We start from the raw sequence: 13,413 nt of genomic DNA, 5'->3' as shown, positions 1-13,413 counted from the left end.
TGATGGAAGGGAGTGGAGTATTTTCCCCATATTTTACATGATGATTCCCTATCCATCCTAGATCTGCTTGGTAATTTTTCAGGCTGAAATTAAATTAAAAAATCGGCCATCTTGGATTTTAACATTTAAAAAAATCACAATGTTGTTGCTCTTAACTGATAAACATTTTGTTATAACATTATGATGCAAAGTTGTTCAGAATTAAACAAGGAGTTGACTGTCCAAAGGTAAGGTCATGGGCCAAGGTTACTAAGTCAAAGGTCAAGGTCAAATTTAAAAAAATTATTTTCTCATGAACATTTTGCTACAACATTTATAATGAAGCAGAGTTGTTCAGAATTAAACAAGAAGTCAACTCACCAAAGTTTTGACTGCTTAATGCACTTTTACATGATTAAAATATTTGAGCAAGACCTTTATTCCCTTCCTTTCACATTTGTTATGTGTTTCTTCAGCAAACTATGAGGTTTACCTTGTTTAAAAGGGGTATTTGAGTTAATTTTATGCTCTTAATGTAATGTTAGCTTGGAATCAGGATTCAAGTTAAATACTTGGAAGACTTTTTCCAAAGAATTATAATAATGTACCATCATCGGTTTCCCAATTAATGTTGACATTAATTATTTATTAGCAACATATAGCTAACACGGAAGAATTCGTTGTCAAAATACTTTTCCACTTAAGCACGTCAGACACATAGCGGGGCCCTTTCTGACGTGTCAGTGTTCTAGTTGATCGTGACTCCCATTCAGGGTTGTAATGGTCAAGTAGGATTAGTGTCCTTCAGAACATTTACTTAATATCACCAAGAGACTGTAACATACACCGAGATCACCAGCAAGTGTATGAGTGGCTGACTGGGCCATGCTTATTGTTCAATCCGATATAAAATTATTCAATGTAATAGTGATACATATATATAAAGAATGACTTGTGATGTTATTAAGGAAGTGAAGTGTGTGTCACCTAGTATGTTTATACAGGGTGGTACCCTTTACTGATAACAGTACAAACTTGTGTAAGAGTCTGTAGGGATTTCTGTAAAACACAAATCAACACACAGACGACTTCTGTGTCCCGAGGTTTTGACAACTCTTTGTGAAGATTTGAATCACTGATGACTGGTCGTGCATCTTCATGCAATTCTAATTTGGAGTGATGCTTTCCGCCCAAAAGGTGCTAAGCAAGTCTGATATATGTTAATTTACCTAAGTTTACATCATGGTCTCTTGTCCATATTTATACTGGAATATTTATTCTGTGACCCACAACATTAAGTACTTCGAGAACATCGGTATAGATCTGTCAGTGTTTATTTCTCTGTAACCCTACAGTAAAAGTTTGTTTTCTGGGACTGTCAACAAGTTTATCTAACCAGACATTTTGTAGTGTGTCGACTGTGTGTGTTTAACCAGGAAATCTGCAGTAGATAGCAGATATGTACATACACTTTGGTATATACATGTGCAAAGTTTTCTCAGTACTCACAGGTTCATCTATTTATAGTGACAGAAGGGGCAGCTTGATAAATGCTTTGCTGGGGGAGGTGGGGGGGCTGGATCATGGTATTATATTTGTATGAGTAAACCTTTAGAGATAAATGTGAGGACATCTCTCCAGTATGTACAAAGGAACCACATCTTATGGTGTTCCAGGAAGTGTTCTTATATTGGAACAGGCACCCTTCCTTCTTGCTGCAGGGAACATCAGACAAATTTTGATATATTTGGAATTCCTGCAATCTTTTCAAAACATGATTTTAGTTACCACGTAGGTCGAATTTAGGTCCTATCAATATGTGACTGAAGGGAGAATTTCTTGGATACAAGCTTTGAAGGGGTTATACCATTGCTGAATATGTGTTGATAAAAGCTCTTACTTCAAAGTCTATAATATTTAGGCTATGAGTAAAAATTGAGATTTGTTATTGTTTCACATATTTATTAGTTTAATCTCTAGGCAAGGACTTGATTTCAACATCAGTTAACACCAGAACTTTAAAATCCCCTGGCCTAATTAATGTTACCAGTTTTCTTTTGAGATAGTTTAAGAAGTTATAGATGTACAGAAAATGTGTAATATTTTAGTGTTGTTGTGAGGTTTGAGGTGGCCCTGGCTTTTCTGAAATGAGGCCGATGATGGAGGTGATTTAGAGGTGGGAGGGGGAGGTATAGTGTTTATATGTTATTTCTATTTAATCTTAGAGACATTTCTAGGAATTTTATTTTTCACACGATATTGATTGGGGGTATAAGGTTAACTAGAAAACAGTATTTCCGCATTATGGCAAAAGTTTGAAATTTGGCTAAAATTGGAAAATAATTTGAATTTTAACCCAACTATAATATTCTACGGACTTTATATAGTAGTGAGTTTATAGTTTATAATTCATTATAGAGAGTGGAGGTAACCTGCTGGGAACATCATGGTCCAGGTAACAGAATGTCACTGATTCTGTCTGATAGTGTCATGTTTCAATCTTCCAAATTCTAAAGAACACTTTAAACCTGGTAGAGCTGTGTGTCGGATGTCTTTATATGAAATAGATTTGTATGATGACCCCCTCCCTGTTACACATACACGGTCAGTCTTCTTCCATCCTGATTACACAAACACCTTGAGAAATGTCAGACCTTTATACCACCCTATAACTTACAATGGCAAGCAGATCATATATAGTGGGCAAATCTAGAGGAATAAATCAATTTGAATTTAAGAAATAGAATTACAATGCGTGTACACATATGCTATGGCCAGACATACAGTTCTTATATGAATTGTTACACCTAGCTGTCTCATATATATCTACAAATATTTTATCTTGTATGACAATTTGAATGTAGAATTTGTTAGAGAAAGAAGTACAACAGGATGACATATAGAGACAGGAGCATTAAAACCACAACACGGATGATGACTAATGGGCTTGATAAAGGAACATCTATTTGTTTAGGCTACTGAATAAACAATACTGAAGTAATAAACATAGCTATGCAATGACAGAAACTGTGGAGAGCTTCTGTTTGTCCTAGGTAGGTCTGTAGGTAGTGATGGTGTTGTTACTACTATTCATACTCTCGAGGGTTGCTTAGGCCCCAGGTAAAAATGTCTGACATTCTACCAATATCCCTACACCTCTGGGCTGATTAGGTCGCCTGGTAAAGATGTCTGACATTCTACCAATATCCCTACACCTCTGGGCTGCTTAGGTCGCCTGGTAAAGATGTCTGACATTCTACCAATATCCCTACACCTCTGGGCTGCTTAGGTCGCCTGGTAAAGATGTCTGACATTCTACCAATATCCCTACACCTCTGGGCTGCTTAGGTCGCCTGGTAAAGATGTCTGACATTCTACCAATTTCCCTACACCTCTGGGCTGATTAGGTCGCCTGGTAAAGATGTCTGACATTCTACCAATATCCCTACACCTCTGGGCTGCTAAGGTCGCCTGGTAAAGATGTCTGACATTCTACCAATTCCCTACACCTCTGGGCTGATTAGGTCGCCTGGTAAAGATGTCTGACATTCTACCAATTTCCCTACACCTCTGGGCTGATTAGGTCGCCTGGTAAAGATGTCTGACATTCTACCAAATCCCTACACCTCTGGGCTGCTAAGGTCGCCTGGTAAAGATGTCTGACATTCTACCAATATCCCTACACCTCTGGGCTGCTTAGGTCGCCTGGTAAAGATGTCTGACATTCTACCAATATTCCTACACCTCTGGGCTGCTTAGGTCGCCTGGTAAAGATGTCTGACATTCTACCAATATCCCTACACCTCTGGGCTGATTAGGTCGCCTGGTAAAGATGTCTGACATTCTACCAATATCCCTACACCTCTGGGCTGATTAGTCGCCTGGTAAAGATGTCTGACATTCTACCAATATTCCTACACCTCTGGGCTGCTTAGGTCGCCTGGTAAAGATGTCTGACATTCTACCAATATTCCTACACCTCTGGGCTGCTAAGGTCGCCTGGTAAAGATGTCTGACATTCTACCAATATTCCTACACCTCTGGGCTGCTTAGGTCGCCTGGTAAAGATTTCTTGACATTCTATGAATATCCATCCACCTGATGGCTAGCATTCTACTTCTTATCCTGCACCTCAGGCTCTGTGACATGTATATATAGCCAAGAGGTGCGACAGATTTAGACAACGAGGCTTCCGTCTCTCTAATTTGATGGCAAAGTGGTTAAGGTGTCTGGCATGCATTGTATGGCTATTGTCCATCTCTACATGTTGCTGTGGCTGAGAATGGTTAAGACATCTAACATTCTGCCACTAGCCCTTCACTCTATGTTGTGGTGGTCAACATCTTACATTCTACCACAAGCCCTTCACTCTATGTTGTGGTGGTCAACATTTTACATTCTACCACTAGCCCTTCACTCTATGTTGTAGTGGTCAACATCTTACATTAGACCACTAGCCCTTCACTCTATGTTGTAGTGGTCAACATCTTACATTATACCACTAGCCCTTCACTCTATGTTGTGGTGGTCAACATCTTACATTCTACCACTAGCCCTTCACTCTATGTTGTGGTGGTCAACATCTAACATTCTACCACTAGCCCTTCACTCTATGTTGTGGTGGTCAACATCTTACATTCTACCACTAGCCCTTCACTCTATGTTGTGGTGGTCAACATCTAACATTCTACCACTAGCCCTTCACTCTATGTTGTGGTGGTCAACATCTTACATTCTACCACTAGCCCTTCACTCTATGTTGTGGTGGTCAACATCTTACATTCTACCACTAGCCCTTCACTCTATGTTGTGGTGGTCAACATCTAACAACATTCTGCCACTAGCCCTTCACTCTATGTTGTGGTGGTCAACATCTTACATTCTACCACTAGCCCTTCACTCTATGTTGTGGTGGTCAACATCTAACATTATACCACTAGCCCTTCACTCTATGTTGTGGTAGTCAACATCTTACATTCTACCACTAGCCCTTCACTCTATGTTGTGGTGGTCAACATCTAACATTCTACCACTAGCCCTCCACTCTATGTTGTGGTAGTCAACATCTTACATTCTACCACTAGCCCTTCACTCTATGTTGTGGTGGTCAACATCTAACATTCTACCACTAGCCCTTTACTCTATGTTGTGGTGGTCAACATCTTACATTATACCACTAGCCCTTCACTCTATGTTGTGGTGGTCAACATCTTACATTGACCACTAGCCCTTCACTCTATGTTGTGGTGGTCAACATCTTACATTCTACCACTAGCCCTTCACTCTATGTTGTGGTGGTCAACATCTTACATAATACCACTAGCCCTTCACTCTATGTTGTGGTGGTCAACAAACATTCCACACCCTCTCTATGTGGTGAACATCTTCTACCAGTAGCCCTTCACTCTATGTTGTGGTGGTCAACATCTCCAACATTCTGCCACTAGCCCTTCACTCTATGTTGTAGTGGTCAACATCTTACATTCTACCACTAGCCCTTCACTCTATGTTGTGGTGGTCAACATCTAACATTCTACCACTAGCCCTTTACTCTATGTTGTGGTGGTCAACATCTTACATTCTACCACTAGCCCTTCACTCTATGTTGTGGTGGTCAACATCTTACATTCTACCACTAGCCTTTCACTCTATGTTGTGGTGGTCAACATTTTATATATACCACTAGCCTTCACTCTATGTTGTGGTGGTCAACATCTAACATTCTGCCACTAGCCCTTCACTCTATGTTGTGGTGGTCAACATCTTACATTCTACCACTAGCCCTTCACTCTATGTTGTGGTGGTCAACATCTTACATTCTACCACTAGCCCTTCACTCTATGTTGTGGTGGTCAACATCTTACATTCTACCACTAGCCCTTCACTCTATGTTGTGGTGGTCAACATCTTACATTCTACCACTAGCCCTTCACTCTATGTTGTGGTGGTCAACATCTAACATTCTACCACTAGCCCTTCACTCTATGTTGTGGTGGTCAACATCTTACATTCTACCACTAGCCCTTCACTCTATGTTGTGGTGGTCAACATCTGACATTCTACCACTAGCCCTTCACTCTATGTTGTGGTGGTCAACATCTTACATTCTACCACTAGCCCTTCACTCTATGTTGTGGTGGTCAACATCTAACATTCTACCACTAGCCCTTCACTCTATGTTGTGGTGGTCAACATCTAACATTCTACCACTAGCCCTTCACTCTATGTTGTGGTGGTCAACATCTTACATTCTACCACTAGCCCTTCACTCTATGTTGTGGTGGTCAACATCTAACATTCTACCACTAGCCCTTCACTCTATGTTGTGGTGGTCAACATCTTACATTCTACCACTAGCCCTTCACTCTATGTTGTGGTGGTCAACATCTTACATTCTACCACTAGCCCTTCACTCTATGTTGTGGTGGTCAACATCTTACATTCTACCACTAGCCCTTCACTCTATGTTGTGGTGGTCAACATCTAACATTCTACCACTAGCCCTTCACTCTATGTTGTGGTGGTCAACATCTTACATTCTACCACTAGCCCTTCACTCTATGTTGTGGTGGTCAACATCTTACATTCTACCACTAGCCCTTCACTCTATGTTGTGGTGGTCAACATCTAACATTCTACCACTAGCCCTTCACTCTATGTTGTGGTGGTCAACATCTAACATTCTACCACTAGCCCTTCACTCTATGTTGTGGTGGTCAACATCTAACATTCTACCACTAGCCCTTCACTCTATGTTGTGGTGGTCAACATCTTACATTCTACCACTAGCCCTTCACTCTATGTTGTGGTGGTCAACATCTTACATTCTACCACTAGCCCTTCACTCTATGTTGTGGTGGTCAACATCTTACATTCTACCACTAGCCCTTCACTCTATGTTGTGGTGGTCAACATCTTACATTCTACCACTAGCCCTTCACTCTATGTTGTGGTGGTCAACATCTTACATTCTACCACTAGCCCTTCACTCTATGTTGTGGTGGTCAACATCTAACATTCTACCACTAGCCCTTCACTCTATGTTGTGGTGGTCAACATCTTACATTCTACCACTAGCCCTTCACTCTATGTTGTGGTGGTCAACATCTTACATTCTACCACTAGCCCTTCACTCTATGTTGTGGTGGTCAACATCTAACATTATACCACTAGCCCTTCACTCTATGTTGTGGTGGTCAACATGGTTAAGGAACATGAGGAAAACCAACCAGTTGATCATACCCATTCATGTTCTGATCCATGAATCTGATACTGGCTACCTGAGGCTACCTGACTGAAAAACATGTACTTCGAAGCCATGGGACATCTAGATCGAGTAACATTTTGATAGATGTGATGTTTCATGTACCCATCATGTGGAGTTTCTTGTGAAGTTTTCCAGTATCATCAAAATCTCATGTGAACCACCAGTTTCCTAGATACATGATTATAGATCTTTTAGCTAAAATAACATTAGGAATTAATCATAACTCTTTTCATTTATGATCCAGAATGTTCTCTAAAGACTTAAAATGATGCATACTCGCATCACATAAGATCTTATAGAAAAAGGATTCAATGCACCAGATTTTACATAGACTTTTTTTTCATTTCAGCTGGCTCCTTTGTGGCCTTGACCTTGCTGAACAGACCCACAAGTGGCACCCAGTCCCCGTCTGACAAAGGATCCGGTGTCAATCTCCGTGGCCCTTCCAAGGAAATCGTGTCGGCTCCTCAGTCTGTCAATGTGAGTATGACACCCGACCTGACCGTTGTTAGACTAATACCACCATCTTGATCTATTTTCAAACTTTACACGATTATCTTCACCAACTGAGCTAGATCTCATTGGTCAGGGTATTTTGGGTATGGTTTATAATCAGCTATAGCTTCATATACCACATTCACTGTGGTTTTTGCAAAAACATATTTTTAGAAATATTTCAACTTTGAAGTTGCTAAATGCACAATGAAGAGTTTATCATAGTTCTTTTTGTTATGAAAAAATCTTAGAACTCTCAAAATTGTAGTGAAAACTGTTATAACAATAAAGTTTGATGAAGTCTTTAATAGTGCCAAGAAAGTCTTAAATGTATTCAAATTACTCAGATTCAAATTTCTTAGGTATTAAATGTAAAACATTTCAGATATTGATGATCCAAAATATCCTGGGTGATTGACTCTACTGTACTATATTTGACATTATTAACATGTTTCTATTATGGTAAAAAGTAAAGAAACTGAGAATGGTATGCTTGACTCTTCTCAAACACCTACAGTAGCATGCTATGCTATGCAAATCTGGTCAAATCCTGTGTATTTGCCTGCTCCTGACATGCCTTGTAATTGCTGATCTATTTGCAAAATTTTCACAATCAAAAATATCTAAACAATGTCCGTAGTATGTGACTGATGCATCTGACATTGTGAGGACTCTGTAGATACATCTGACATTGTGAGGACTCTGTAGATACATCTGACATTGTGAGGACTCTGTAGATACATCTGACATTGTGAGGACTCTGTAGATACATCTGACATTGAGAGATCTCTGTAGATACATCTGACATTGTGAGCACTCTGTAGATACATCTGACATTGTGAGCACTCTGTAGATACATCTGACATTGTGAGATCTCTGTGGATACATCTGACATTGTGAAGACTTTGTAGATACATCTGACATTGTGAGACTCTGTAGATACATCTGACATTGTGAGGACTCTGTAGATACATCTGACATTGTGAGGACTCTGTAGATACATCTGACATTGTGAGGACTCTGTAGATACATCTGACATTGTGAGGACTCTGTAGATACATCTGACATTGTGAGGACTCTGTAGATACATCTGACATTGTGAGGACTCTGTAGATACATCTGACATTGTGAGGACTCTGTAGATACATCTGACATTGTGAGGACTCTGTAGATACATCTGACATAGATACATCTGACATTGAGAGATCTCTGTAGATACATCTGACATTGTGAGGACTCTGTAGATACATCTGACATTGAGAGATCTCTGTAGATACATCTGACATTGAGAGATCTCTGTAGATACATCTGACATTGTGAGTAATACATCTCTGTAGATACATCTGACGGTTTAGGACTCTGTAGATACATCTGACATTGTGAGGACTCTGTAGATACATCTGACATTAAGAGGACTCTGTAGATACATCTGACATTGTAAGGACTCTGTAGATACATCTGACATTGTGAGGATCTGTAGATACATCTGACATTGTGAGGACTCTGTAGATACATCTGCCATTTTGAGGACTCTGTAGATACATCTGACATTGTGAGACTCTGTAGATACATCTGACATTGTGAGGACTCTGTAGATACATCTGACATTGTGAGGACTCTGTAGATACATCTGACATTGAGAGATCTCTGTAGATACATCTGACATTGTGAGGACTCTGTAGATACATCTGACATTGAGAGATCTCTGTAGATACATCTGACATTGAGAGATCTCTGTAGATACATCTGACATTGAGAGATCTCTGTGATACATCTGACATTGAGAGATCTTGTAGATACATCTGACATTGTGAGCACTCTGTAGATACATCTGACATTGTTGAGGACTCTGTAGATACATCTGACATTGAGAGATCTCTGTAGATACATCTGACATTGTGAGGACTCTGTAGATACATCTGACATTGTGAGGACTCTGTAGATACATCTGACATTGTGAGGACTCTGTAGATACATCTGACATTGTGAGGACTCTGTAGATACATCTAACATTGTGAGGACTCTGAGAACTGGTAGAGCTATTTCCAGTATTTTTATGTACTGGGTGTGGCTTTGCTTTTTTAGGCACACAAAAGCTGGGAGTTGAAACAGTCCAAGGTGTTGGAATTACATAAGTACTATGAGCTTGCTGTAGAGGAATTAGAGGTTTGTAAAACTTTCTGGTTTAGGGCCACGACTGTTCTTTTGACCACACATTCTAAGTTTAAATTTTTGATCTTTTGATATATTATAATTCTGTAAGAAACCATCTAGGATGCATTTCATATTGAAACTATCTCCTGTGAATACTATCCAATTTTCCTTTATTTACTCCCCTATATATCTGGAGTATCTCTGAGAATGCATGTATGATAATACTAAGATTCTTCTAGCATCAGGCTGAAATTGTCCTGGTGAGAATTGTTATAACTGCTGTCAATCTGGCACATTTCTCTGCTTTATCAGATCAGGGAAATACAAAACAATGTTATCAGAATGGTGAATAGGTATTTACAAGAGATAACAGTTATTAAACCATTCATGGGAGGAATTGGTCTATAGAATATGCTGTCACAGGCAATCAAGCTACTACTGAGCTAATTTGAAATGCTGATTTATCTCCCCTTAGTTTTCTCATCCTAGTTTTAAATTCTGGGTGATCTTGTTTTAATTTTTTTGATGTACATGCTTTATTCATGAAGCACTTTACATTTGATCTAAATGTTGCAAATTGTTGGAAATCAGATGAATGTGTAATATAATCAAACCTGTCTATAAAGACCACCCAAGGGGCAGAGGAAAGTGGTCTTTATAGCCAGGTTGTCTTTATACACAGGTTTGATTATGTTGTCAGTCATTTAGGACCCTAAAAAGGTCTTGTTAAGCAGATAGTCTTTATACAGAGGTGGCCTGTAAGACAAGATTTACTACACCATGTTATGCAGCGTATCGCAATGATCAAATAAATACATTGCTAACATTTCTTTTTATATGAAATAATTGAACTCATTTGGAGATAAATTGGTAAATTATTTCACAAAAAGTTTCTAGTCAGGCAAAATTAATTCTTCCATTTGTAATTGTTGATATTTACTATTTACTTTTACTATTGTTTGTTGTTTAGAAATTTAAGAAGGGCTACCAGAAGTACCCCACAGAGAAGTCCCATGCCCAACTACTAGAGAAGGAGAAGACCGTGAAAACCTTAAGGGACCAGCTGGAAGTGTTAGCAGGAACATTACCCCCAGAATATAGTGTAGGTGTTCATTATCAAACATTACCCCCAGAATATAGTGTAGGTGTTCATTGTCAAACATTACCCCCAGAATATAGTGTAGGTGTTCATTGTCAAACATTACCCCTGGAATATAGTGTAGGTGTTCAGTGTCAAACATTACCCCCAGAATATAGTGTAGGTGTTCATTGTCAAACATTACCACCAGAATAATAGTGTAGGTGTTCATTGTCAAACATTACCCTTGGAATATAGTGTAGGTGTTCAGAATCAAACATTACCCCCGGAATATAGTGTAGGTGTTCAGTGTCAAACATAACCCCCAGAATATAGTGTAGGTGTTCATTGTCAAACATTACCCCCAGAATATAGTGTAGGTGTTCAGTGTCAAACATTACCCCCAGAATATAGTGTAGGTGTTCATTGTCAAACATTACCCCCAGAATATAGTGTAGGTGTTCAGTGTCAAACATTACCCCCAGAATATAGTGTAGGTGTTCATTGTCAAACATTACCCCCAGAATATAGTGTAGGTGTTCATTGTCAAACATTACCCCCAGAATATAGTGTAGGTGTTCAATATCAAACATTACCCCCAGAATATAGTGTAGGTGTTCAATATCAAACATTACCCCCGAAATATAGTGTAGGTGTTCATTGTCAAACATTACCCCCGAATATAGTGTAGGTGTTCAATATCAAAGATTACCCCCGGAATATAGTGTAGGTGTTCATTGTCAAACATTACCCCCAGAATATAGTGTAGGTGTTCAATGTCAAACATTACCCCCGGAATATAGTGTAGGTGTTCATTGTCAAACATTACCCCCGGAATATAGTGTAGGTGTTCATTGTCAAACATTACCCCCGGAATATAGTGTAGGTGTTCAATATCAAACATTACCCCTGGAATATAGTGTAGGTGTTCATTGTCAAACATTACCCCCAGAATATAGTGTAGGTGTTCATTGTCAAATATTACCCCCGGAATATAGTGTAGGTGTTCATTGTCAGACATTACCCCCAGTAATATAGTGTAGGTGTTCATTGTCAGACATTACCCCCGTAATATAGTGTAGGTGTTCAATATCAAACATTACCCCTGGAATATAGTGTAGGTGTTCATTATCAAACATTACCCCTGGAATATAGTGTAGGTGTTCATTGTCAAACATTACCCCCGGAATATAGTGTAGGTGTTCAATATCAAACATTACCCCCAGAATATAGTGTAGGTGTTCAATATCAAACATTACCCCCAGAATATAGTGTAAGTGTTCAATATCAAACATTACCCCCGAATATAGTGTAGGTGTTCACTGTCAAACATTACCCCCGGAATATAGTTGTAGGTGTTCATTGTCAAACATTACCCCCAGAATATAGTGTAGGTGTTCAATATCAAACATTACCCCCGGAATATAGTGTAGGTGTTCAGTGTCAAACATTACCCCCAGAATATAGTGTAGGTGTTCAATATCAAACATTACCCCCAGAATATAGTGTAGGTGTTTATTGTCAAACATTACCCCCAGAATATAGTGTAGGTGTTCATTGTCAAACATTACCCCCAGAATATAGTGTAGGTGTTCAATATCAAACATTACCCCCGAAATATAGTGTAGGTGTTCATTGTCAAACATTACCCCCGGAATATAGTGTAGGTGTTCAGTGTCAAACATTACCCCCGAATATAGTGTAGGTGTTCATGTCAAACATTACCCCCGAATATAGTGTAGGTTTCAGTGTCAACATTACCCCAATATAGTGTAGGTGTTCATTGTCAAACATTACCCCCAGAATATAGTGTAGGTGTTCATGTCAAACATTACCCCCAGAATATAGTGTAGGTGTTCATGTCAAACATTACCCCCGAATATAGTGTAGGTGTTCATATCAAACATTACCCCCAGAATATAGTGTAGGTGTTCATTGTCAAACATTACCCCCCGAATATAGTGTAGGTGTTCATATCAAACATTACCCCCAGAATATAGTGTAGGTGTTCATTGTCAAACATTACCCCCCGAATATAGTGTAGGTGTTCATTTCAAACATTACCCCCGGAATATAGTGTAGGTGTTCAATATCAAACATTACCCCCGGAATATAGTGTAGGTGTTCATTGTCAAACATTACCCCCGGAATATAGTGTAGGTGTTCAGTGTCAAACATTACCCCCAGAATATAGTGTAGGTGTTCATTGTCAAACATTACCCCCAGAATATAGTGTAGGTGTTCAGTATCAAACATTACCCCCAGAATATATGTAGGTGTTCAGTGTCAACATTACCCCCAGAATATAGTAGTGTTCATCAACATTACCCCCGAATATAGTGTAGGTGTTCAGTGTCAGACATTACCCACGGAATATAGTGTAGATGTTCATTGTCAAACATTACCCCCGAATATAGTGTAGGTGTTCAGTATCAAACAT

General features: G+C 39.2%; 1 protein-coding gene across 18 annotated transcripts in view; it reads left to right on the top strand.

The window, feature by feature from the left end:
- LOC138317487 (rho guanine nucleotide exchange factor 11-like) overlaps nucleotides 1-13,413 on the top strand; it is a 99,824-nt gene that overhangs the window by 42,766 nt on the left and 43,645 nt on the right. For 17 of the 18 annotated variants that reach the window (XR_011207768.1, XM_069259194.1, XM_069259195.1 and 14 more), the window contains 3 exons: nucleotides 7,596-7,726; nucleotides 9,827-9,907; nucleotides 10,866-10,997. Coding sequence is in view for 12 of the 18 variants with exons in the window: in XM_069259194.1 (XP_069115295.1) it covers nucleotides 7,596-7,726; nucleotides 9,827-9,907; nucleotides 10,866-10,997 (344 nt within the window). In the remaining 6 variants the exon portion in view is untranslated. The remainder of the gene's footprint in view (nucleotides 1-7,595; nucleotides 7,727-9,826; nucleotides 9,908-10,865; nucleotides 10,998-13,413) is intronic. The other variant, XM_069259192.1, reaches the window with a different exon arrangement.

Source organism: Argopecten irradians, chromosome 3 (genome assembly GCF_041381155.1).
Source record: "Argopecten irradians isolate NY chromosome 3, Ai_NY, whole genome shotgun sequence".
NCBI lineage: Eukaryota > Metazoa > Mollusca > Bivalvia > Pectinida > Pectinidae > Argopecten > Argopecten irradians.
The sequence above is the reverse complement of the archived record's forward strand: the minus strand, read 5'-3'. Positions and strand labels throughout refer to the sequence as shown.